The sequence below is a fragment of the Zalophus californianus genome, chromosome 4 (genome assembly GCF_009762305.2).
Source record: "Zalophus californianus isolate mZalCal1 chromosome 4, mZalCal1.pri.v2, whole genome shotgun sequence".
Lineage (NCBI taxonomy): Eukaryota > Metazoa > Chordata > Mammalia > Carnivora > Otariidae > Zalophus > Zalophus californianus.
In genome coordinates, this window is record NC_045598.1 from 27607852 (window position 1) to 27635781 (window position 27930).

The 27930-nt window shown below is 38.8% G+C and overlaps 2 protein-coding genes and 1 pseudogene across 3 annotated transcripts in view; 1 reads left to right on the forward strand and 2 right to left on the reverse strand.

Moving 5' to 3' along the window:
- Positions 1-4151: 4151 nt before the first annotated feature.
- Positions 4152-4847, reverse strand: LOC113926888 (atherin-like). The gene has a single exon (XM_027602281.1). It carries the CDS (start codon positions 4731-4733, stop codon positions 4152-4154), a length of 582 nt encoding a protein of 193 aa, XP_027458082.1. The 5' UTR covers positions 4734-4847.
- LOC113929225 (protein argonaute-3) overlaps positions 4529-27930 on the forward strand; it is a 127445-nt gene continuing 104043 nt past the window's right edge. For both annotated transcript variants that reach the window (XM_027605945.2, XM_027605955.2), the window contains exon 1: positions 4529-4872. In XM_027605945.2, coding sequence (XP_027461746.1) covers positions 4854-4872 — 19 coding nt within the window. In that variant the 5' untranslated portion in view covers positions 4529-4853. The remainder of the gene's footprint in view (positions 4873-27930) is intronic.
- Positions 12705-13324, reverse strand: LOC113929259 (annotated as a pseudogene).

Consider the following 27930-nt stretch of genomic DNA (forward strand, 5'->3'; position numbering starts at 1 on the left):
GCTAGAGCCCTGTTATTTCTGTGTACTGGGGGAAGATGGCTCAGAGATGGATTCTGGCACAGGGCCCAGTAAGAAATTTTCAGTGGCAGCTAGTGTGTACATAAATGGGCCTAGCATTCCTCTGGAGGCCCAGTGTTGTGACTTTTAAATTGCAAAGCTAACCTGTGTCTACCACCTGTCCGATTCCCTTGGAAGCAAGCCAGCCTTACCCAGCTTCTTTTCAGCAGCAATGGTTAGTTAGGTTGATCGAACTTGAGCAAATTGGAACATGAAGGAAATTTTTCCCAGTTGAAATAAAACTTAAATAAATCTATAACCCTTAATGAAGCAGAAATAAAGTATTTAGCAGAGTAAGTGGAAGGATGATCATTATGACACATTTTGCCATAAATTTCAGTTTTAGAAATGATTGATGTTCAAAAGGTTTCAGAATTTGGCTGTTGGTTGCTACCCAAGAGAAAAAGATAGTGGGCTTCCACTATCCTGATTTGTCTGGTCCTGGAGCTTAAGGTTTTGAGTCAAGGCTTGTCCTAACACCCCTGGCCATTCCTCTTTAGTATTGGTTGAGCAGCCTTTCCTTTGCCCTGTCAATTGACAACATATACTATAGCACATTCTTGTCTAGGAAGTGCCTTGGAGCAAAGTGAGGCTGGGGATTTTTTGGTATCTTTCGGCTTAGCAAACCCCAGAATCTCAATGGCAATTAGGGTTTGGTGGCTAAATGAAAGGGTTATAGTGCAAAGAGAAGATTATTTCAAGTTCTGAGCCTGGGCCATCCCTAGACTGCCATCCGTACTGCTTGAATGGAAAATAGCATTGAATTGTAGCAAATAGCTCTCCCTATTTGTTTCTAGCTTTCAAGCCAATTTATTCCTCTGGCTACAGGCTGAGGAAACCTGGCAAGCTTAGAAGTTACAGAGCATGACAGAGGCAATCCTTTAAACTGGAAAAGTGGACTTTCTGGGGATGAGGTACATTTAAAAGTTCTCCACTTAAGCACCACAACCTCCTTCCCCAGGATATCCTGTCAAGGTTTTTAGACCACCGTGGTTTACCATGCAGTAATACACTGTCCCTTTGTTCTAGACTGCAGGATCTTCAGCACTATCCTCTTGGCAAAGTCTTTTTTGAACAAAAGTCTTGAGGGATCTTTCTAGGGAGCCCTCCATTCCTCTTCCCCACCTTCTGAAGGCAAGGAACTTTCTCTTAAGAGAGACAGTGGGAGTTCCTAGCCATGTTTTTGGAAAAGGCCAATGGCTTGTTAAGGGAAGTGATCTGAAAATGAGCAGCTTTGGATACTTTGAAGTATGTGAGTAGGTGTTTTGTACAGTCTCCGTTATTTAATTGTATCTTCACAGCATTCATGTGAAGTAGTTTATCTGTTCCTTTCAATTGCACATAACAAACCACCAATTAAATTGGCTTAAATAAGAAACCTGTAACATGACAAAGAAGTCTTGATTTAGTATGGCTCCAAGGTTGGTTAATTCAGTGGCTCAGTGATAATACCAACAAAGCAGGTTCTTGCGGTGACTTTCCTCTGCTATTCTTTGTTGGTTTATCCTCATGCTAGTTCGCTTCAGGGTCCCAAGGTGGCTACTGTAATTCCAGGAAGGAAATGCTGACAGAATAATGTGTAACAGAAAAGGGACTAATTTTTCCTTACATTTCATTTTAAAGTAAGGAAATCCTTGGAAGCTCCAGCAGATCTGGCCTCCTATCTTATTCACTAGAAATGGGTCATCTTCTCACTCCTGTCATTGGCAGAGCAAATGAGATCATTCATCATGAGTGGCTTAGATTAATTAGGAGTTACCCTCTGAGCAGTTATCCTGCTTCATCAGTCTGTGGATTAGAAAGACAAGTCTGGTCTGCTAGGCAAGAAAGAAGGGGATAAGGGCTCCTGGGTAGGTATCCAGCAGTGTCTTCTCTACTTGGGTACTCTGGCTTTTAGAGATGAGGAATGTTAGGTTCAGAGTGACTTTTTGGAATCACATACATTAGCAGAGAGCCTTCAGTCTCAGCTCTGTCCCTAAGGCCAGTATGTTTTATAATGTGTTCTCCTGCAGTATAAAATAACTTGCTGCTATGTAAAGACTGATGGTCTGGGAGAAGAGATTTGAATTCGAGTCAAATTGAGCAACTTCACCCCACCTGTAAGAGAGGATTCTATCCAGTTGCTCTCATCATCCAATGGTGATGTTTATCTAACACAGGAAGCCTAGGAATGCAGCTTTCAGAGGGCACTGGTTTCCTTGTCCCTCAGACGTCTGTACTATTTTATAGTTCTCCCTTCTGAAAGCAACCAGTGCCAGAAGGGATGAGGGCAGAGTTTTAGCCTGCTTCCTGAGCCCCGTTCTTGAAGCCCACTCATTCATCCATCCATCTCACAAATCATGGAATGTTGCTATGTGCCAGGCACTGGCACTGTTCTAGGCATTGGGGCTATGGCAGTTAAGATACACAAAGATCCTGCTCTATGGCCTTAAGAGCCAACTTGTTTGGGAATGAGGTTATCCAAAAATAGAGTGTGCATGTGGTTGGGGGAGAGCCTCATACAATTTGCTTTTGGTAGAATCATTAGACCTTTTGCCTTCCTACTTCTTGATATTACAATTAATGTACTTTTCACATAGACTCACTCTAATGAGGTGGTGGGGTCCCTGAATAGCAGAAGTAGATGGGATACTAAATCAAACTGAATTAGGAGGTCCAAATCCTGCTTAATCAAGATCAACAAAGAAGACAGTGGCCTACCTCAAGGGTTCATCACCCATCACCATGTCTATTCTGGGAGAGGATAAGCCTGTAATCACTTAGGGAATCAGTTCCAGAATGGGAGGTTGAGGGTGTGATAGACCCTTGCACAAGAGTTGGTATTTACCCTGTGGGGATGCTGCTACTGACTTGCATTCTGTATACTCAGGTATTGAAAATAACTTTTAGGATACAGTGTTTCATCTGGTGACATTTAATTTGATACTTTGAAATTGAAATTCTGTAAAAGGGTTAAGGGTGGGAAGTAGTAAGGCAGAACTGAAGTCAGATGAGGGTTTGAATCCCATCCATTTATGAAATGTTCACTGTAAGGTAGGTGCATCTAATAAGTGCTTTAAAATGTTAATGATAGTAAACTCTATTCACTAACATTTAGTCAGGGAGGGTTTGTTCTGGTTTATGTACATTCCCTAACCTCACAATTGCATAAGGTAGGTTAGTCTCTCCATTTCTCAGTTACGAGGCTCAAGCGACTGATCCAAAGTCCCAGTGATTGGGAGGACCTGAAGATAGGATATTTTTCCCTATATCCCAAACTTTAAAAACAAAATACTTTGATTTTTTTAAAAGTCTAAACGACATTATTGATGTTTAGGGACATAGGTAAAAATCATGAATCTTCAGTCAATAAGGCAACATATTAAGGACCTACTATTTCCTAGTGAGTGTGCTGGCCACGGTAAGCTTATAAAGCTTACAGGCTAGTCCAGGAGGGGACACACAAACTAGTAAGTAAAACAAATTACAGATTGGGAGGATTATTAGGGAAATGCTGTAATAGAAAAACGGGCCTCCACGGTAGATCAGTGGTCCGGGAAAAGACCTCTCTGAAGTAAGTCAGGTTGAGAGATAAAAAGCGGCGGGCAGGGGAGGGAAGAAGAGAACGTGAGGGTGGAGGGAAAGGAGAGGCTCTGTTCCTGGCCAAGAGAACCAAAAGCAGAGGGGCGCCGAGTCGTAAAGGGATGCGTTTTGCCTGTAGTGGGAATCGGAAGCAGACCAGTATAGCTGTAGCATAGTGGTGAGGGAAAGTCTTGCTTGAGGAGAAAGGAAGTGTCCGTTTACTCGGTGCGTTTTGGCCCTGGAAAAGAGTTTGATCTCTGTGACAAGACGCTATTAAAGCGTTTTAAACGAGGAAATTATCCGATGTGATGTTTGTGTAATGTCTTGTTTCTTAATACTCTTTTCCCAAGCTAAATTGTACATACCCCCGCCTCCCTCCCTCCACGGTCGTCAAAGCAACAGACTTGGAGTGATCAATTGTGGTGGTCACTTGACCGCTTACTGAGGAGGAGGCGCGAGGTGCCGCCCAAGCTGGGCGGGGCGGGAGGGCTCCGTAAGGAGGGCGGCTCCGCCCTAGGCGTGCTCGGCCCCGGTCACTCCGCTGCAGGTCGGGGCCCTGCACCGCAGACCGGCCACGCTCCAGGTAGGCTCCTCCCCAGGTAAGCTACACCACCCTCTGCGACGTCGCCTCCGGCAGGTACCGCCCCACGCTGGGGTGGTGCTAAGAGTCCAGCTCCTCCGAGTTGTCTCCGGCAGGCACGGCCCTGCAGAAGACCGTGGTAGGGCCCGCCCGCCGCGCGTGCCGCAAGCTCCGCCCAGGCTCGGCCTCCGCTCCCCGACACCTCCCCCGCGTCCTTCGCGCCGGCCGCGCCCGCACCGACGTCGCGCCCGCACGGCTTGGGGCGGAGAGGCGAGGCTTGGACGTCGGGCGAGCCCGGGCAGCGGAACTGACGCCAGCGGGTTTCCGGGGGCGGCCCCCGGGGAGGTCGGCGGCGGCGCCGCAGTCGTGGAGGGGCGGTGGGAGCGTAAGCGGCCGCGGGCGACGCAAGTTCCGCACGGGGCTCTCTTTTCCTCGTCTCACGCTTCTCCTTCCTCTCGCATAGTCGCGTGCTGCCTCCCCACGGCGGCTCTTCACGACAAGAGCTTTCGGAGTGTGGTTGCTGAGGAGAAGCCATCGCCAGCTCGTCTTGGGGCCGAGTGAGGGTGCCTGTCGCACCGCGTCGCCCCCTGCGCTGCCTCCTTGCCCCCAGTGGTGGGCGCCCTTCTCGTTCGAAGCACTCCCCCCAGCTCCATGAATGGAAATCGGCTCCGCAGGTGAGCAAGTCCGAGCGGCTGGCCCAGTGGGCGGGGGTTATCCCCAGCGCATCGTCGCTCCCTCCCAACCCAGGTGCGCGAGGTGAGCGCGGTCCGGGCGGCTTCTCCTCCCGCCCCCCACCCGGCCCCTCCTCCGCCTCCGCGCAGACCCGCCGCAGTTCCCCGGGGCCACTGAGTAGGCGAAACTGTGGGGAGGGGACACTGCTTAAAGGATTGAAGTTTGGGGTTCTCCAGGCGATATTACTCTTTTTTTTTTCCCTCGGGTCTAGAAGGGTTTGTCGTCGCTTTTGTTATTCCGATTGAAGGTGTAACGGTGTGCGCTTCCTTTAACCGGGTTGTGTATCCCAAGGAGGCACTGGGTGTCGGCTCTCTCTCATCTCTTAGGGTAGTTGTGAAGCTGCATGGAGATAACGGTGGGAATTAAGTTTGAAATAGGTGTAAGCACAACGTCAAATGCAAGATGGCATTTCGTCCATCCCCGAGTTCTCTTCTGATGTTTGTGGCAGCATGGTATGTAGTTCCCGAGGATTTCGGAAATGTCATATTGGCCCGGATTACTGCTTACGTGAGGAGGTGGATCTTAAAATTGCTGACAATATTTTTTTTCATTCCCTATTCCCTAGAGAAGCGGTTATCATATTCCTGGAAATTTGGAATTTAAAAAAACTGCTTTCTCTCCTTCGGAAAACGGCAGTCTTAAGAAAAACTGCAACATGGGCAGTACTTACCTTGAAAAAGAAAAAACACTTTATGGTTCTGAAGTAATTAATTGAGAGATATAAAGTAGATGTTACATAATGGTTTGCTTTCCAAAAGATCATACTTAATATGTTAAATTTCTTAGTATGTTTTATCCAGACAGTAACACATTTATAAGTTAATTTTCAAAACATTGAGGTGGGGGGTGTCTTGTTACTGATGGGATCACAAGTTCCTGAATTTCAGGTCTCGTTTTGCCAGTTTGGGAGGTACTTGAATATAAGGAAAACTTAAATAATAAAAGAAACCAGTGACCTAATGATAATAAAGGATCTGTTGGTTAGGTTAAGGCGTATAATTGTCAATAGAAGCAAACAGCACGAATTTGTAGAGATGGGATGGGGAGAGGGGAATTACTGCAAGTTTTATTATATGAAATTTTCTCTAATCCTTTTCTCCCATTTCTCTTTTGCATGCTTCATTTTTTTGTCATATTTTCTTAAAAAGGGATTCTTTGTTTATAGATTGTGAAGAGTTTTATACTTTCATTTGTTTATCATTGATTTGTGTATTTCTGAAACTGTGCCCTGGCATTGTTTTTTAATTTTGTATCATACTGTTTAGTGAATATAATGATCTTCGGCTATAGGTGACTTTTACATAACTGTCCTCTTGTCAAGCCTGGAAAACAAAACATGAAAGTTAAATACTTTATTAATCACCCTGAGTTTTAAAGATAGTTTTTGTTCTTGTTTTTTAGTTTTTTTCTCTTTTGGGTTTTTCATATGAAATTTTGCCCCAATGTATGGACAACGTCTTAGAAAATATTTCTGAAGTCCAATCACCTAGCCAACTGGTCCAACTAGCCACGTATGATTCAGTAAATGCTCCTGTGAATTCTTGAGCAATAGATCTAAGTTTTACATCTTTTTGCATATGCCACTGCTGAAATATATACCCGTTTAACTATCTTCACATCTGAGGAGGTAGAATTAGATAATATCAACCATATGCTTGGCCATCTTGAAACTAAAGTTTGCTCTTCAGTGCAGTTTATACATGATTAACTGTAGTCTAATAATGAAGATAAAGTATAATATGACTCAGAATTGTCATCATCAAAAACAAAATTTTCATTCTTCCTGAGACTTATGTAATTGTTATGCTGCATTGTGAAATTGAAAGCATAGTTGGGCAAAACATGCAACTGAGTTTTAAATCAAAAATTTGACAGGTACCAGGGTGCCTACCTGGCTTAGTTGGTGAGGCATGAGACTCTTGGTCTCAGGGTTGTGAGTTCGAGCCACACGTTGGATGTGGAGATTACTTAAAAATAAAACTAAAAAAAAAAAAAAGAAAGAATTTGACAGGTACATATTTTGGTTTAAAATATTTCAGACATTGGCGTGCCTTGTTCGCTCAGTTGGTAGAGCATGTGATACTTGATCTCATTTGTGAGTTTGAGCCCCACCTTGGGTGTAGAGATTACTTAAAAACACTTTTTTAGACATAAATGGTCTCTGGTAGTTTGTTGAGTAAATGTTGGATCTTTGCTCCAATTTTGTTCTAAGGGTTTTTTGTGTGTGTGTGGAGATTTTTAGGTATTACCTTATGACAGGATGTTTTAAATTCTAGTTGTTGAGAAGATACATAGAAAACTTAAATTACATTGGAGGACTTGGACTTAGGATACAAATTCTATATAAGTGTTTCTTGGTGAATCATTCCTCACTAAAAGTTAGTATTTGTCCTCCTTTTTTGCATGTGATATTTTATTTTTTAGGGTGTCCTGTACATTGTACTGATTTAGAACTTTGTGAACTTTGATTTAACCAGAGAAGCTGGCACAGTTGGTTTTTAAATATAACAATAGTTTTGTTTCTGTGCCTATGACTCCTTGGTTAGAGGAACTTCTGATGAAACCCTGTTTTTTAGAGTTCAGTCACATTTGGACTAAAAGTATATGTTTTAATTAAGTGTCAATAGAAGCAGCAGCAATGTTCATTGAGATATCAGTTCTCCTGAGTAGCAGTGTTTTAGAACCTTACTACTCTAGTCTGTATGTTTAGGTGACGTCAGACTGTTGTTTAGGGCAGAAGGAATTGTACTCACCTACCAATGGAAGGTTTACTGTTACTTTAAATTAATGATATGCAAAGTGATTTGATATGTTTGGTAATTGTCTTATACAGTGTTGCAGCAGTGAATAGACCATGTTTCTTAGTGATACTTTTAAGTTCATGTTTGGATCTGCAAAGTGGTTTTAAGGCTCTGCATTTCTTTACTAATAAAAATCTAGGGTTGCCTGGATAGCTCAGTCCATTGTCTAAGTCTTTCCCAGCTCAGTCTTGGTCTCAGGGTCATGAGTTCAAGTCCCACGTTGGGCTCCACACGTGGAGCCTACTTGAAAATAATAATAAAATAATCTAGCAAAATCATTTGAGAACAAGTTCCAAAGGAAGAGAATTTGCATGTATGGAAACTAAGTTTGAATGAGATGAATAAAAGTTGTGGATTCAAAATACTAAAATATATAATGCCATTAGGTTCTCAGTTTAATGTTTAAAATAATCCTTTTTAGTCACTGTGGGATATGTTTTCTCACTTGTAGATTTTTGTCTTGAAGAAAAATTGTCAAAATGCTGCTCTGTCTGGAGGGCATGAATTTTGAACATGCAAAAGGTTTTTCTACTTGGTTGCCACTTAAATTTTAGTTTGTGCTGTTCTTGAGTGGCCACCATAACTTTTTCCTACTATTTGCTGCTCTTGACTGGCAGTGGGACTTAACAAAAATATGCAAGATTATTTTGATTTTTGTTTTAGAATTGAATTTCTCTTACAGTGATGGATTTTTTTTCCCCTGAGGGAAAATTGAAAAGGAGGCAAGAAACAACTTTGTTCTTCTAAACAAAGACTTAAAGGAGAAAAAGAACATATAAGTAACCCTCAAATGTAATTTGCTTAACCTGATGAAAACTTTTAAACGTTATCCATTATTCCATCACCCTGATCACTCTTTAAATTTCTAAGCCAGATTTCAAATAGTAAATCTCTATTCAAAAGAAGAAAAAAAATTAAGGAGTTAAGTAATTTAGGAAAGCTGCTAGAATGAATGAAATCATTTCAAGATGCTACTCCCTTTTGCTCTTTTGGAAAATTTTATGTACCAAGTTGTGGATTTAAATTTAGTTTATATTCAATAATGTTTTCCAGTGGGGACATTGTATTCGTTTGGTTCTATAAGCCTGGCCTGATAGCATGCAAAGAAGCCTGGGGCCCTGTAAAGGGGACATTTCCTGGAAGAGGTCTCTGTTGTATATGGAAAAACCGTAGTTCAGAATAGAATTCTTGCTAAACTGTCATAAACTATTGTATTCTAGTTGAAGACTGTTTCTTCATATTATAGCCATCTTTTTTCACATGGGTTCTTATAGTCTTAAAATATTTGAGGATCTACCTGAAAGGTGAAGTAATTATTTTGTCAATTTAACAAAACATTTTCTCTAATAATACTTAAAACTAAGATCTAAAGTAATTTATAAGTTTTTTGTTTTTTGTGGTTTTTTTGATAGATGGGAGAATAAGGCAAGTGATAGTTCATTTTTGGGGATGGTAAAACTAAAAATATAATTTATTTAAGAATAGTATCCTTTCTAAACCTATGTAGTCTCAGTTTGTTGGGATAAACAGCATTCACCAGACATTCCTACTTCTAAATCAGTTGTCTAGGATACCCAATAGACCCCCATCCTTGGCTCATTAACAAAACAGATGTGAGAAAGAATATTGTGTGGTTTTTCAACCATAATGGTTATGCTGTTAGGATACATGAACAGCCTTTCTGTATTTGGAGTTTCTGTAGTTTTCTGCCATTATCTGTGTTAATATTAATAACTTTCTTTGGCTATCCATTGCTTTAAAAAAAAGTCTGTTGAGATTTAGCAAAACCATGTCACACAACTGATGTTTTCTCTTAATTTGAGCTTATTGTCATTTGATTACAATAAAAAATTATTTACATTATTCTGAAATAATAGTGAAATAATTTGGAAGAATTCTTTGTTTTGAATCAGCCAGTTTTTTCCTACATTGTTTCTAAGTTGTCAGGTTCTTGAGAAGTCAGAAGGTATCTACAATATAAACATGGGATATTTTTATGTTTTTCATTTGTGGAAGAAATTTTTCAAGAAAATGTTCTCAATTGTAGGCTTATATAATACTATTTTTGAGTCATTACCAATACTTGATATTTTAACTGATTTCTAAATCATCTAACAAAAGAAGTTCATTAGTGTATCTGAAATTTTTTTTTTTACAGGTAAGTCCAAACTTTATTTAAAACTACATCTTAAATTTAACTATACCAAACATCACAAGGGGAGGAAAAAAAATGACAAAAAAAAGGAAAGAAAGAAGAAAAACAAACAACCCCACATGTATCTGATTTTTTAAAAAAGGTTAAAGAATAGATTGCAAAATGGGCTTATACCTTAGCAATGAATTTTTCTTTTTTTTCCTTAAAAGAAACTTCTGGTTTCTAAATTAAGACTTGATTTCTATCCGTATATTTAACGTAAAAGTGGCATTCCTCTAAAATTACTCAAAAATTTTCTAAATTTTTTGCTTGGCTGATCACAGTTTTTCAGAAGCTACCCAACCTTTAATTATGAAATAAATCTCAAGGCATTTCCATAGTGCAGGACATACTTGGGTAATGTGCTCTCTTGTTTTCAAGGGGCAAAATGCCTTTTTAACAGTTCTTCAGTACTGCCATCTGAGCAATTTTACCCTCAGCAGGCTGAATTTCTGCAAGTGATTATTTAGCTATAGTGAAATAATAAATGTAATATGGTAATAAGTGCACTGTTTGTACAGGTTCATTGAATGAATAGGTAGAATTAGTAGGTGGGGGGTTACCAAAATCTCATGCTAATGTTTACTGCTTAGCCTTTTGTGGGTTTATGTAGTAAACAGGCATTTTATTATGTCGAAATTTGAAGCCAACACAATACATTTTTCTGAAACAAATCTAAATTTTTCCTGGGTATAAAAATATTTATTTATTATTTTAAAGAAGCAAATAATACAGGAAAGTCTAAAATAGAAAGTGAAGGGGCACCTGGGAGGCGCAGTGGGTTGAGCCTCTGACTCTTGGTTTCGGCTCAGGTCATGATCTCAAGGTTATGAGATTGAACCCTGCGATGGGCTCCTCACTCTGTGGAGCCTGCTTGTGACTTTCTCTCCCTCTCTGCCCTTCCCCTTGTGCGCTCTCACTCTCTCTCGAATAAATGGATAAATCTTCAAAAAAAAAAAAAGAATAATATCTCATCCCTTGGATAAAACCATTGCACTGGGAGCACTGGGTGTTATATGCAAACAATGAATCATGGAACACTGTATCAAAAACTAATGATGCAATGTATGGTGATTAACATAACATAATAAAATAAAATTTGGGGGGGAGAAAAAAACCATTGCTTATTTTTTTCTTGTATATCTTCCCAGACATCCATCCATCTCTCCATCCACCATATTAATTGTTTTTAACCTGTTTTTTCTACTCCGTAATGTGTCCTGGACATTTTTTCCATAATAATACTTATATTTTTACAGCAATGTGATAGTCTATACTCAGTACATATTTAATCAGTCTCATTGATGGTGGGTTAGGTTTCTTTCTTTTTTGTTTTTCATTATAAATAAGACTTTGGTAAGTATCCTAATATATATGTTTGTATAGTGGTCCAGTGATTGCTTTAGGATAAATTCCTGGAAGTAGAATTGTTGAAACAAGATGTATTATTCCATGAACATTGAAGCAGAAGTTCCCAGTGAAAATCCATTATTTTCATAATAGGCTCTAGTATAAGCTGTGGTTGATTTATTCACTGTTTTTCATCATTCGCATTTGCTGTAGGCTGTTATTTAGCTTTGGACTCAAAACTAGTACATGTTAGACTGTTAGGTCAGTGAACAACATACACACAAATATCCTTTGAACGTGTATTGTTTTATTTTTGAGGTTTAATGTGGTTAGTTGATATTGGCCAGTACTTCCTATAACTACTAAAAGAAACATTTGAAGTGGAGAGAAGTTCCAGATAGTGCTTTGTATTTCTGTGTAATTATATCTCCAAATCTAGTGGGCAATATATGTATTTGTTAAAAAACTGAAATGTGTTTCACTGGAAGTATAATTTGTTGTAAGCAAATATATTGCTTCATTAATTTACGTTAAAATATTTTTTGGATACTTGATGATTTTATAATAACTGTAGAGTTTGTTACATTCTTATTCATGAAACAATTTTGGTTTTTTGCCAGTTTGTATAAATAGCACCCGGCAAAATAATGGAAAAATTGGCAGTGTGATATAGTATATAAAGCATGGGTTGTAGAGACAAATCCTGGCTCTCAAATTAACTGACTTGATAATGATGTGTCATTGTAGATTCAGTGATTGTAACAAATATACCACTCTGATGTGGGGATGTTGATTGGGAGGCTTATGGGTATGTGTGGGCAGGAGGCATATGGGCAATCTACCATCTGCTTGATTTTGCTGTGAACCTAAAATTGCTGTAAAAAATGAAGTCTAGGGGTGCCTGGGTGGCACAGTTGGTTGGGCATTGTACTCTTGATTTTGGCTCAGGTCGTGAGATGGAGCCCCACATCAGGCTCTGTGCTCAGCGCAGAGGTGGCCTCAGAGATTCTGTTCTCTCCCTCCCCCTCTGCTCTTCCCCCTGCTTGTGTACACACATGTGCATGCTCTCTCGCTCTCTCTCTCTCTCAAATATATACAAATATATTTTTTTAAAAGTCTATTTAAAAAGTTAACTGTGACTTTGGGCTGTACATTTAATCTTCCTTAACATTAATTTCCTTGTCTGTACAATGGGATGGTAAAAAGAGTTTAAGTATGCAAATGAAATGGCACTTCTTTTCTTCCTATTTTTGGAGACTCATTTTATAGAGAATTGAGGATGTATACAAATAGGTAGAATTATGTAATAAACTACCATGTACCCATTACCCAAACCCAGCAATCATCAATCCACATCCAATGGTGTCCCTTCTAGTTTCCCATCCCTTGTATTTTTTTGAAGCATATTCTACCCATAATACATATCTACTAAGTATTTACAGAAGATACAGGCTTTTAAAATAAACCATAGTACCATTATCCCAGCAAAATAATAATAATCTGTATCAAATATCTAGTCAGTGTTCAAATTCCTACTTGTCTCAGCTATACTTTTTTTTTTTCACTTGTTAGCATTTAATGAACCTCCCCCAAACGTGTCTTCAAGCTACTGGAACGCAGGCGCCCCCGACACCCTTAATCTTCTCCTCTGCTCTTCTGCTGAAGAATTTGGCCTTCACGATGACAGGCTGTTTTGGGAGTTTTCACTTTCCCAAAACTTTGTAGTAGCCTGATCGCACCACATCAATGATAGGAGCAGCTCCAGTCTTGTTTTTGGCGGCATTTACCCGTGTCTACTCACTGACCAAGGTCCACAGTTTATCAAGGTTGACAGTTGGGCAGAAGCTCTGGTTCCTCTTTAAGTGGTAATGTCTCATACCAACTTTTCCAAAGTAACCTGGGTGATAATTTGTCGAAGTTGATCCTGTGGTGATGCATGCCACCAGCATTACCCCAGCCTCCTGGGTGCTTCCGGTGCTTGCCGATGCGGCCATGGCCGTGGCTCACTTGGCCCTGAAGTTTCTGGGTCTTCCTTAGTCTGGATAGCATGTCGGCAGCTCAGACGGAAAAGCTCAGCTATACTTTTTTTTAAAAAGTTTGCCTTTTATTTATTTTTTCATTTTTGAGTTCGGATCCAAGTAAGTTTCACAGATTGTGATTGTCTTTTTTAAATTCCAGTATAATTAATGTACAGTGTTATATTAGTTTCACATGTGCAATATAGTGATTCAACAATCTATACATTACTCAATGCTCATCATGATAAGTGTACTCCTAACCCCCTTCACCTATTTCACCCTCCTCCCCTCTCGTAACCACCAGTTTGTTTCCTATATTTAGGAGTCTGTTTTTTTTCTCTTTTTTTCTTTTGTTTTGTTTTGTTTCTTAAATTCCATGTATGTGTGAAATATGGCATTTGTCTTTCTCTGACCTGTTTCACTTAGCATTATACTCTCTAGATCCATCCATGTTGTTGCAAATGGCAAGATTTCATTCTTTTTTATGTCTTAGTAATATTCCATTGCAATGGCGTGTGTGTGTACACATTCCACCTCTTTTTTATCCATTCGTGATTGATATGTCTTTTAAGTGTCTTTTAATCTGTAAGTTTTCTATCCTTCCCTCCCCCACCCCCCCATGTAGTTTATGGATTGTTTGTCCTTTTAAACTTATCACAGTCTGGATTTTGCTGGTTTCATCTTCATTGTGTAATTTAACATGTTCCTTTCAATTTACTGTTAATTGCTAGGACCTAAAGTCTTGATCATGTTCAGGGCATTCTTTTTTTTTTTTTTTTTTAAGATTTTATTTATTTATTTGACAGAGACACAACAAGAGAGGGAACACAAGCAGGGGGAGTGAGAGAAGGAGAAACAGGCTTCCCGCGGGCATTCTTTTTGAACTTATTCCAGTCAATTTTTGGTTCCCATTGCTTTGCTGGAATTGCTCTTATCAAGGTCAACACAGAGTTTGCTAAACCCAGTAGTCAATTCCCAAATATTCATTTTATTTGACTTCATTTGATTAAATTGCTTACTTCTTGAAACACTTTTTTTTAGATTTATTTATTTAATTTTTAGAGAGAGAAAGCAGAAGCAGGAGGGGGAGAGGGAGAGAAAATCTCAAGCAGACTCTGCACTGAGTGTGTAGCCCGACACAGGACTCAGTCTCATGACCCTGAGATCACAACCTGAGCTGAAACCAAGATTTGCATACTTAACTGACTGCACCACTCAGGTGCCCTGAAACTTTTTTCCGTTTCTTCCTGGGTACCACTCTCTCCAGGTTCTCCTCAACCTTACTGGATATCACTTTTCTGCCTCCTTTGCTATGCCCTCTTCATTTCCCCAGTCTCTAAACATTGGGAGTATTCCAGGGCTTAGTGTTCTTCTGTATCTTACCACAGTTTGGGTAATCTCTAGTCCAGTGGTTTCAAACACCATTACTATGCCAAGGACAGTCACATTTATTTCTCTAGCCTGGACCTCTCCCTTGAACTTTATACCAGCCAACTGCTTGCTAGACACCTCGTTGTATAAACACATCAAACTTAGCATGTCCTAAAAATTCTCTTGATTTCCTCTCCAAACTTGCTCCAGTCACTGAGTCTTCTTAACTCAGTAAATGACACTTCCATTCTTTTAGTTGCTTAGACCAAAAAACAAAACCAAACCAAAACAACCCTTGAGAGCTCTTTTCTCTCAAACCGCACGCCTAATGCATTAGCAGTTCCCTCAGGTCTACCTTGTAAATATTTTCCACATCAGCGTTATTCCCCAACTGCTACCACCTCACCCCTAGCCAACATTATCCTTTGCTTGGACAATCAAGTAGCCTACTAACTGGTCTCTTTGCTTGTACCTTTACGTGTAGTTTCTTCATGCAGCAGCCAGAGTGATTGTTTTAAAAATAAATTCAAGTCAGATCATAATGCTTCTTGACCCTTTGTTGATTTCTTATGTCTCAGAATACAATCCAAAGACCTCCTCATGGTTTTCAAATCCTGTATGATCTGATTTCCCATTCTCTCTCTGACCTCATCTCTTATTCTCTTCTTGCTCACTGTGCTTCAGGCATAGTGATTTCTTTGCTGTTCAACAAGCAAGCTTCTGCTTTTTCCTTTATTCTTCGGTGTATATACTTGACTGTGTTGGGCTACACACTCAGTGCAGAGTCTGCTGGAATGTTCTTCCAGATGTCCACATGACTCTTTTTCTCACTTCCTCCGTTTTCTGCCAACTTGTCACCCTTCTAAAGAGGCCTTCTTTGACAAACCCATCAAATAATTACCTATTCTGTTCCAACCGCCACTTTCTCTCCCCTTAACATATTTTATTTTATTTATGGGGGGGGGGCTGTGAGGGGCAGAGGGAGAGGGGAAGAGAGGATCTTAAGTAGGTTCCATGTCCAGCGCAGAGCTTGATGCAGGGCTCTGTCCCACAACCCTGAGATTACCTGAGCCAAAATCAAGAGTCAGATGCTTAAGTGACCGAGCCACCTAGGCGCCCCGTCCCCTTAATGTATTTTATTTTTCTTTATAGCACTTAGTCCTACCTGACTAGCAAAAAAGAAGTACAATCTAATCTGCCTATCCAACCCTTCCATAAAGCTTCATGAAGAGCAGCTCTTTATTAATATTATTAAAATTATTGTTCATGGGCGCCTGGGTGGCTCAGTTGGTTAAGCGACTGCCTTCAGCTCAGGTCATGATCCTGGAGTCCCGGGATCGAGTCCCACATCAGGCTTCCTGCTCAGCAGGGAGTCTGCTTCTCCCTCTGGCCCTCTTCCCTCTTGTGCTTTCTATCTCTCATTCTCTCTCTCTCAAATAAATAAATAAAATCTTTAAAAAAAAAATAAAATTATTCTTCACCTGAACCTCCAGCTTGACAGTTGGAGGCAATGATTTGTTGAACAAATTAATGAGTCAATGAATGAATGACTTAATAAATGATAGACTTTCAGCAGATGTTAGTTTGTAGTAGCGTAGTGGTATAATGGTGTTGTGTAATGGTAGGCTCTGAATCAGATCGACTATTTGCAAATCCTGGCTTTGCCACTTTTTAACTGTGATAATGGTTTTTAATCTCCCTATGCCTCAGTTTCCTCATTATAATATAGTATCTGCCTCAAAAGTTATGTTGCAAGAAATCACATAATATATTTCTAGTATTTAATAATAAAGGTAGGGGTGCCTGGGTGGCTCAGTCAGTTAAGTGCCAGACTCTTGATTTCTGCTCAGGTTGTGATCTCAGGGTCATGGGGATTGAGCCCCACCTGGGGCTCTTGCTCAGCAGGGAGTCTGCTTGAGATTCTTTCCCTCTCCCTCTTCTCTCTGTACCTCCCGCTCATGCACATGTGCTCTCTCTCTCTAAAATAAATAAATCTTTAAAAAAATATTTAACAGTAAATGTAGCTATTGTTAATGTTAACTTTCCTTAAGTATTAAGATGGAATATCCCTCCCAATATATTAGGAACTACTTAAAGCAAATAACTGTGACTTATTAATTAATCTATGTATCTATAAAAACTTGAACATAATAATTGTTCAGTAAATATTTAAAGTAGATAAATGACCTTTTATGTTTTTTATTTTCTTCTAAGTTTTATTTATTTAAGTGATCTCTACACCCAACACGGGGCTCAAACTTATGACCCTGCGATCAAGAGCTGTATGCTCCTCTGACTGAGGCAGCCAGGTGTCCCTGTGTTTTTGGTTTTTTTAAAAAATATCTATGGGGGCAGTGAGTTTCATAAGAGAATGGGGTGTATAGGAAGAGTAAAATACTATTTTTAAGCCAATCTTGATAGTAATCACTTGTAAATAAAATAGCAGAAAGTTATTTTTTAACACATAAAAGGTATTTTAAAATTGTAATGCCTAATGCTAGAGAGGGTAAGAGAGAGAGATCTAGTGATAATAATGTGTACACTTGCTAGTTTGGCAGTAAATATCAAGAGTCAGAAACATTTTTGTTCCTACCCTTTGATTTGGTAAGTCTACTTCTGAAATTGATATGAAGGGGAAAAAAGTTCTGTATACTGTTTCCCTCTCTACCTCCCTTCATATACTAGGTGCTTAATTCAGGGAAGTGCACTTAGTGTATTGTGTGACCTGTTGTAGATGCTTGTTAGTATTTGTTAAAGAACTGTTTTTTTTTTTTATTAACTTAAAGCCAAGCACATCTAGAATGCATAGATTTTTGTTTTAAGATTTTATTTATTTCACAGAGAGAGAGGGGGTGTGTGAGCGCACAAGCAGTAGGAGCGGCAGGCAGAGGGAGAAGGAGAAGCAGGCTCCCCACTGAGCAAGGAGCCCGATGTGGGGCTCGATCCCAGAACCCTGGGATCATGACCTGAGCTGAAAGTAGACGCCTAACCGACTAAGCTACCCAGGCACCCCTAGAATATATAGTTTTATGTCATTTTTAAAATAAGACAGCTGAACATACCTCAACATAATAAAGGCCATACATGATAAGGCCACAGCCAATATCATATTCAGCAGTGAAAAGTTTTCCTCTAAGGTCAGGAACAAGACAAGGACGCTGACCCTTGCCACTTTCATTCAACATGGTACTAGAAGTACTAGCCAGAACAATTAGGCAAGAAGAAGAAATAAAAGACATCCTAATCTGAAAGGGAGAAGTAAAGTTGTCACTATGGGCAAATGACATATATAGAAAACCTGAAAGACTCCACCAAAAAACTGTCAGATCTCATAAATGAATTCAATAAAGTTGCAGGATATAAAATCAATATACAAAAAATTTGTTATATTTTTGTACACTAAGTAATCTATCAGAAAGAGAAATTAAGAAAATAGTCTCATCTTCAGTTGAGTCAAAAAGAACAAAATACCTAGGATTAAATTTAGCCAAGGAGGTGAAAAACATGTGTAGTGAAAACTGTAAGACATTGATAAAAGAAACTGAAGACAACTCAAATAAATGGAAAGTGCTCATGGATTGGAAAAATTAATATTGGAAAAATGTCCATACTGCCTAAAGCAATCTGCAGGTTCAGTATAATCCCTGTCAAAATTCTAATGGCATTTTCCACAGAAATAGAACAAACAATTCTAAAATTTGTATCAAACCACAAAAGACCACAAATAGCCCAAGCAATCTTGAGAAAGAACAACAAAATGGACACATCATGTTCCCTGATTTCAAGCTATATTACAAAGCTGCAGTAATCAAAACAGTATGGTATTGGCATAAAAATAGAAATATAGGTCAATGGAACAGAATAGAGAACTCAGGGATAAACCCACATGTTAAATGGTCAATTGATTTTTGACAAAGAAGCCAAGAATGTACAGTGGGGAAAGGACAGTCTGTCTCTTCAATAAATGGTATTGGGAAAACTAGATAGCCATATGCAAAAGAATGAAACTTCTTCCCTACCTTACATCATACACAAAAATTAACTCAAAGTGGATTAAAGACTTGAACGTAAGACTTGAAACCATAAAACTCCTCAAAGAAAACAGGTGGTAAGCTCCTTGACATAAGTTTTGGAGATGATTTTTTGATTTTCATTTGTGTAGAATTTATTTTTTCAGCCCTTCGTTTTCAGTCTTTTTGTGTTCTTACATCTGAAGTGCGTCTCTTGTAGGCAGCAAATAGATAGGTCTTGTTTTTTTAATTCATTCAGCCACTCCACTTTGTCTTAGTCCATTTACATTTAAAGAAATTATTGATAGATACTTAATTGCTATTTTGCTAATTATTTTCATGCTGTTTTGTAGTTCCCCTATTCCTTTCTTCTCTGCTCTCTTCCTTTGTGCTTTGATGATTGTCTTTAATGGGTGCTTAGATTTTTTTTTCTTTATCTTTTATATATCTACCGTAGGGTTTTTCTTTGTTGGTTACCATGAGGCTTCATGACTTTTTTTAAGCACCAGCAGCACATTCCCTCTGTTGATACTCAGCAGGCTTTAAAAAACTTACATGTGACCCTGCGGGGTGCCTGGGTGGTTCAGTCGGTTAAGCGTCTGCCTTCGGTTCAGTTCATGATCTTAGGGTCCTGGGACCGAGCCCCACGTCAGGCTCCTTGCTCAGCAGGGAGTCTGCTTCTCCCTCTCCCCTGCTTCTCCCTCTCAAATAATAAATAAATAATAAAAAAATAAAAAACTTATATGTGCACCCTGAACCTAATAATACACTATATGTTAGCTTTTTTTTTAAAGATATATTTATTTATTTATTTAAGAAAGCGAGAAATAGAGAGAGAGTACATGAGAGGGGGGAGGGTTAGAGGGAGAAGCAGGCTCCCTGCTGAGCAGGGAGCCCAATGCGGGACTTGATCCTGGGACTCCAGGATCATGACCTGAGCCAAAGGCAGTCGCTCAACCAACTGAGCCACCCAGGCGCCCCTAATTAGCTTTAATTAAAATGAAAACAAAACCAGAAAAACTTGTATGTGTGATGTCTGATATTCTGTCAAATGCATTGGACTTAAACTTTTCTTTATACATTGTCTTAAAAAAAAAAGATTTATCGACTTTGGGGGACATAGTGTAAATATTTGCTATATAAGAATAATTTGAAAAAATTATACGGAAAGATGTTTAAACATATTCTAAGAAGTTTAGATTTTAAAAACCCAAGAGGTATTTTATAGGAAAAAATTCAGTTCTGTGGAGTATGCCTGTAATTACCAGGTTAAAATGGAAGAGAAATAGAAACCCAGAGAAGTAATGACCATAAAAGCCGCTTTTTTCCTGAGGACATTTGCTGATTTTGGAAACTTTAAATTTTGACGCCTGAAGATGTGAAGTGAACAGAAATTAAAGTCCAGAGTCTGCACATGATGGAAATTATACAGGAGACCTTCGCTGCCATAAACTGGGACCCTTAAATGTTACACTGAGGGTGAAAATAATCTTGAAATGGATGACCCTCACTGGAAGCCTTTACTATAATCTTGAATTTGTTTTAAGTTGCACTGAACTGGTAGTATTCCCAGGCACCTGACAGAAACAAATGCAGATCTTTTCTTGAGGAATGTATCTTTATCTTAGTTCTCAAATTATTTCTACAAATTACTTTTCAGGTACAATGACCAGATATACATGCTAACAAAATACCATGAGCAAGAAAGACAACAGACAATGAAAACAAAATCACAGACTTCAGATATGGAAGCTGTCAGTTACAAACTAGAAAACAAATATTTACGAACAACTACATATATATGTTTTTATTGTTGTTGTTTTTAAGATTTTGTCAGAGAGAGTGCATGAGAGAATGCATAAGCAGGGGAAGCAGCAGGCAGAGGAAGAAGCAGGCTCCCGCTGAGCAAGGGACTCAATCCCAGGACCCTGGGATCATGACCTGAGCTGAAGGCAGGTGCTTAACCGACTGAGCCACCCAGGCATCCCAACAACTATATATTTTTTAAAGATTTTATTTATGAGAGAGAGACAGAACACAAGCAGGGGGAAGGGACAGAGGGAGAGGGAGAAGCAGACTCCCTACTCAGCAGGGAGCCCGACACAAGGCTCCATCCCAGGACTCTGAGATCATCACCTGAGCCTAAGTCAGATGCTTAACCGACTGAGCCACCCAGGCACCCCTAAACAACTATATTTATGGGGCTATTGTAACAACTGGGTTGGATATAGAAGCCATACATGCAGGCTACTGAGGGCAAATTTTAGAGGTGTTTGAGAAAGATAAAAAATAAATAACAGAAGGAACCTTCCTGAAATATTGATCTCAACTGAAAATTAAACATATGTTTCAGGCACCTGGGTGGCTCATTTGGTTAAGCCATCTGCCTTCAGCTCAGGTCATGATCCCCAGATTCTGGAATCCAGGCCTCCCCCCCAGACATCAGGCTCTCTGCTCCATGGGGAGCCTGCTTCTCCTTCTGCCTGCCCCTCTCCTTGCTTGTGCACTCGCTCGCACGCACTCTCTCTCTCTCTCTCTGTCAAATAAAATCTTAAAAAAAAAAAAAAGTATTATGTTTCAACCTAACAGAGAACCACACAAGGACATATTTATGGATTCTGAAGTTTCAGTTATAAAGAATGCATACAGGAAAAGCAATCACAATACCAAATGCTAGAAGACAATGTCTATGGAAATTTGAAGATCAAATTGTTGAATGTATGGGTTCATTTCAGGGAGTTTGTATTTGAAAGTAACATTTTTTTTAATGTTATGCTAATCATTATACATTACATCATTAGTTTTTTTTATATTAATCACCATACATTACATCATTAGTTTTTGATGTAGTGTTCCATGATTCATTGTTTGTGTTTAACACCCAGTGCTCCATTCAATATATGCCCTCTTTAATACCCATCACCAGGCCAACCCATCCTCCCACCCCCCTCCCCTCTAGAACCCTCAGTTTGTTTCTCAGAGTCCATAGTCTCTCATGGTTCTTCTCCCCCTCTGATTTCCCTCCCTTCATTTTTCCCTTCCTATTTTCTTTTTCTTTTCTTTTTTAACATATAATGTGTTATTTGTTTCAGAAGTACAGGTCTGTGATTCATCAGTCTTATACAATTCACAGCGCTCACCATAGCATATACCCTCCCCAGTGTCTATCACCCAGCCACCCCATCCCTCCCACCTCACCAGACATTCTTAAATGTGTAAAGGCTTAGAAAATCTATCCCTATCCTCCATGCCTTTTTGTTTAACACTATTTAAAGACATGCATTAGAATAACAAAAGATGAATTTGAAACCTGAAGAAGGGAGACTTGGAGTTGGAAAGGTTTGGTAGTGAGCAAAGAAACTATATAAACTTAAATACATTAGTGTATTATGCCATTGTTTTTCTTATAATGAGATATTTTCTCCATATTTTCCTACAGTGATGAATGTTTTAGTTATCCGTTACTGTATTAGTGAAGTTAAAACAAAGAGCAGAGGTTTATTATTTCTCTGGCTATTTCTATTTTGTGGCTAGAAGATCAACTGATACCATCAGCTGGAAGTAGGAGAGAAGGGGGAAGAATCTGGGGAGTCTGGGCTCTTCTCTTTTGGATGGACATTTTGATTGTTTCCACTCTTCTCTTTCCATGTGGTAGATTGGGCTTCCTTACAGCATGGAGGCTGGGTTCCAAGAAGTCACATTCCAAAAGACAAAGGCAGAAGCTGCAGATGTTTTTAAGTCTCAGAAGTTACACAGTGTAACTACTTCTGCATTCTGGAAGTCCAGGGACAACCCAGACTCAAGGGGAAAGGAAAGCCACCACTTCTTGATGGAAAGAGTGGTAGAGATTTACAGCTGTCTTTTATTGTCACATGAGATATTCAACTACTGATTATAATCTCTTTCCCAGAATATAATTTGGAAAGGGATGGTGGAACAGACTAAACAAAACTCTTATGTCCCACTGAGTGGATACCTCCATTAAGTTTACCTTCATTAGCAAGGTGAACTTTATCTTGATTTAAAAAAAAAGGTAATAATAGCATATGATTCAAAATTCGTAAAGGGATACACAGGCGTTTCTGCTATAAGGTGATGATATATGCAATCATATTAAGCCTTAATGGGGACAGGGGTGGGAATAGACTCGAACCTAAGCAGTCAAAACCTATGCAACTTTGGGGCTCCTGGCTGGCTCATTTGGTAGATACAGCATGTGACTCTTGATCTCAGTGTTGTAAGTTTGATCCCCACATTGGGTGTAGAGATTACTTAAAAATGAAATCTTAAGAAAAAAAAATCTGTGCAACTTCGTAACTAGAATATAATAGAAACAGTGAAAATTCTAATAAAAATACCATAACAGTTAAACATATTAAATTCATAATGATTGGAAAACATTCCGGCAGTTCCTTAAAAGGCAATTCCATCCCTAGGAATCTACTCAAGAGAAGAGAAAACTTATGTCCATATAAGGACATGATATGAGTGTTCATAGCAGCATTATTTATTATAATAGCCAAAAAGTGGAAACAATCAAAATGTCCATCAAATGGTGAATGGATAAATAAATGTGGTGTATCCAAACAATGGAAAATTATTGGTGAATAAAAAGGAATGAAGTTTGATACATGCCACAAGGTGGATGAACCTTGAAAACATCCTAAATGAAAGGAGTTAGTTATAAAGGAGCACATATTATATGATTCCATTTATGTGAAATGTTCAGAATAGGCAGATCTATAGAGACAAAGTAGATTAATGATTACCTTTGGTTGGGGGGAATGGGGAGGTGATGGTGAAGGGGTGCAGGGTTTCTTTTTGGGGTGAGGAAGATGTTCTAAAATTGATTATGATGGTTGCACAATTCTGTGAATATGCTAAAAGCCATTTAATTGTATACTTTAAATGGGTGAATTGTATGGTGTGAATATCTCTTTAAAAATACACTACCAGAAGCAAAAAAAAGTTCTAATGAATGAGTACTATAAGCATAGGACTTTAAGATGTTGAAAAAGATGGTAGCTCGATGAAATGGGATGTGAGGAAGGTTTGAGAGTGCCAAATTACTGAGATAAAGGCAAATAGCACAAATTTCAGAGGAAATCATGCAAAAGCTATTCCAAGTCTGAGCATGTGGCCAAACTGAACCAGAGGGAAGACCTTACATGTAATGAGTATCACGGACAATACTGTATTCCTCTGTTGTTTGTTGTGTTCATTGTTAGCGTACTTTGTATTCAACTGCTATTACTTGGTAATGCAAAGGCATTAACAGGCTGAAGAAAATCACATATGAACCAAAGTAACGTCTGTGCTAAAGTGACATAATTTCCCTACTTACAATTGCATATATGCTGATTTGTGTTACAAAAACAAGTGTTAGGTATCAGAATAGACTATACAGGGAGAAAAAAATCAATCTTCTTAGGCCCCCAGCCATCTAGTTCCCTCTCTGAAGGCAATCATTGCTCCCACTACTTTGATGGACAGTAGTGTGTACACTGTATAATATGAGTGTATGTTATATATGTATAATAAGAATGTATATTCTGTTTCTTCATGCAAATGAACATGTGTTATATACCCTATCCTGCATTGTTTTTTTCATATTACTATCTATTGATACTAAGGAGCTTCTCAATTCTTTTTCTTTTCTATTCTTTTTAATGTTAGTAGTTACATATTCCATTGTATAGTTGTAACATTAATTGGGCTCTGATTTATTCATCTCATTTATTTAACACATTTTATTTTTTTACTGTATGCCAGGAATGGTTCTGGCCATTATAGATCAGTGAAGGAAACAGACAAAACTCCCACCCTCATTGGGCTTACATTTCATTGTTTTCGGTTATTCCAAGCAATGCTGCAGACAAAGATATCCTTGTACAAATGTTTTTTGCATGTGGAAGTATATGTGTAGATAAATACTTAGAAATGGAATTACTAGGTCAAAGTGCACATGCATTTTTAAAAATTAATAGATTTTTTTAGTAGTTTGAGTTTATAGAAAAATTGGAAAGTAACAGGCATTCCCATATACCCCCTTACTCCCCTTCCAACCAATTCCCCCTATTATTGCTTTAGTTTGTTACATTTATTACAATTAAGGATCCAATATTGATACATTATTTTTATCTAAAGTCTGTGGTCTGCATTAGGGTTCACTCTTTGTGTTATGCATTCTGTGGGTTTTGACAAATGTGTGGTGACATGTATCCATCATTACAGTATCATACAGAGTAGAATTAAAATCCCCTGTGCTCCACCTGTTCCTTGCTTCTACCCCATAAAAACTTGGAATCTTCCTTCTACCCCATGAAGCCCTGGAAACCACTGATCTTACTGTTTTCATAATTTTACCTTTTCCAAAATGTCATATAATTGGATCAGATAGTACATAGCCTTTTTAGATTGGTTTCTTTCACTTAGTAGTATGGATTTAAGGTTTCTCCATGTATTTTCATGCTCAATAATACATTTCTTTTTATTTTTTTTTAAAGATTTTATTTATTTATTTGAGAGAGAGAGAGAATGAGAGATAGAAAGCACGAGAGGGAAGAAGGAAGAGGGTCAGAGGGAGAAGCAGACTCCCTGCTGAGCAGGAAGCCCGATGCCGGACTCGATCCCGGGACTCCAGGATCATGACCTGAGCCGAAGGCAGTCGCCTAACCAACTGAGCCACCCAGGCGCCCAATACATTTCTTTTTAGAGATGAATAATATCCTGCTGTCTAGATGTACCACAGTTATCCATTACCTACTGAAGGCCAAGTTTTGGCAATTATGACTAAACACTCATGTGCAGGTTTTTGTTGGATATAAGTTTTCAACTAATTGGGTGAATATCAAGGAGCATGATTTCTGAATAGTATGATAAGAGTATGTTTAGTTTTATAAGAAACTGCTAAACTGTCTTCCCAAGTGGCTGTACCACTTTGCAATCCCACCAGCAGCGAATGAGAGTTCTTCACATTCTTACCAGCATTTGGTGTTAGTGTTTTGGATTTTGGCCATTCGTATTGGTGTGTAGTGGTATCTCACTTTTTAAAATTTGCAATTCCCTAATGACATGATGTTGAGCATCTTTTTATATGCTTATTTGCTATCTGTATATCTTGGTGAAGTATCTGTTCAGATCTTCTATTTTTAATTGCTTTTATTGATGAGTTTTAAAAGATCTTTGTGTATTTTGGATACCACTTCTTTATCAGTTAAGTATTTTGCAGATATTTTCTCTCACTCTGTGGCTTGTGTTTTATTCTCTTTCGCAGATTAGAAGTTTAATTTTAATGAAAGCTTACCAGTTTTCATGGATTGTGCTTTTGGTGTTATCACCAAACACAAGGTCACCTAGGGTTTCAAATGTGTTCTCTTCTAGGAGTTTTATAGTTTTGCATTTTACATTTAGGTCTATGAGCCATTATGAGGTTTTTTATTTGGTTGGTGTTTTAGAGAGCACATGCAAGAGAGCAGGGGTGGGGTGGGGGGAGAGAATCCTAAGCAGGCTTCTTGTTCAGCACAGTCTGACGAGGGGCTCGATCCCATGACCCTGAGATCATGACCTGAGCAGAAATCAGGAGTCAGATGCTTAACCAACTGAGCCACCCAGGTGCCCCATTGAGTTAACTTTTGAAAAAGATGTTAGGGCTGTGTCTAGATGCTTTTTTTCCCCTTGTTTTTGTTTTGCATGTGTATATCCCCTTATTCAGCACCATTTGTTGAAAAAGGCTATCCTTTTTCCATTGAATTGCCTTTGTTCCTTTGTCAAAGATCAGTTGATTGTATTTGTGTGGATCAATTTTGGGACTTTCTGTTCTGCTTATCTTTTTATGTGGTTTTTGAATAATACCACACTGTCTTGATTAATTGTAACCGTATAGTAAAGCAATGAACAATTAGAATTTGAAATTAAAAGCACAATACTATTTATATTAACACCCCTGCCCAATATACTTACGTATAAATTTAACAAAATATGTGCAAGATATTAGGAAAACTACAAAATTCTGATGAAAGAAATCAAAGAATACCTAAATGTGTAGGGAGATGATATTCCATGTACATGGATAGGAAGATTCAATATTGTAAAGATGTCAGTTTTTCCGAACTTGGTTTGTATATTTAGCATAATCCCAATCAAAATCTCAATAAGTTATTTTGTAGGTATCAAAAGACTCTATATAGTATCAAAAGACTCTAAAATAACCAGAATAGCTACATAGTATTGAAGGAGAATAATGTCAGAAGACTGACAATACCTGACTTCAAAACTGTACTTACTATAAAATTATAGTAATCGGGACAGTGTGTTACTGGAGAAAGGATAGACAGATCAATGGAACAAAATAGCTCAACAGGGTGGTTCCAGTTCCAGTTCTGCTACTTGCCTGCTATGATGTTTTAGCAAATCACTTCAGTTTTCCTCATCTATAAATCACTGTAGGGTTTGTATGAAGATTAAATGAGATAATGCATATAAAGCATATAGCGCATTGCCTGAGATATGGTAAGAGCTTGATACATTTTAGCTATTGTGCATTTTCTTTCTTTTTAAAAAATTTTTTTTAAAGATTTTATTTATTTCAGAGAGAGAGCACACAAGCATGAGCAGGGGAAGGGGCAAAACAGACACTCTGCTGAGCAGGGAGCCTGATGCAGCGCTCCACCCCAGGACCCTGGGATCATGACCTGAGCCAAAGGCAGATGCCCAACCAACTAAGCCAGCAAGGCGCCCCACTATTGTACATTTTCTATTTTGATCCTGATAAGATTCACAAGAAAGGGGCAGAGCAGGTGTTATTCCCATGTTATAGATCAGAAAATAGGAATTTCAGGGCTACTAATACTTGACAGAGGTCAAGTAGTTAGATAAATGGCAGAGCCACAACTATGTCCTAGTCTAGAATTACTCCATGTTACCTAGGATATTATCAGTATTATCTGGGTTAACAGGAAAGGTAATGTTCTCAAAAGAGGTTTTACAAATATATAAAAACAAAACTAAAAAAAAAAAAAACAATATAGGTAGCACTTTAATGTACTTTTATCCATAGTGAAAAAGAGTTGTTGTTAACCCATCTTTTAATTCCTGATAATAAATTCATCTTGGTCAAGACGCATTATCCTGGGGCGCCCAGGGGGCTCAGTGGTTAAGCGTCTGCCTTCAGCTCAGGTCATGATCCCAGAGTCCTGGGATCAAGCCCTGCATTGGGCTCCCTGCTCAGTGGAAGGCCTGCTTCTCCCTCTCCCAA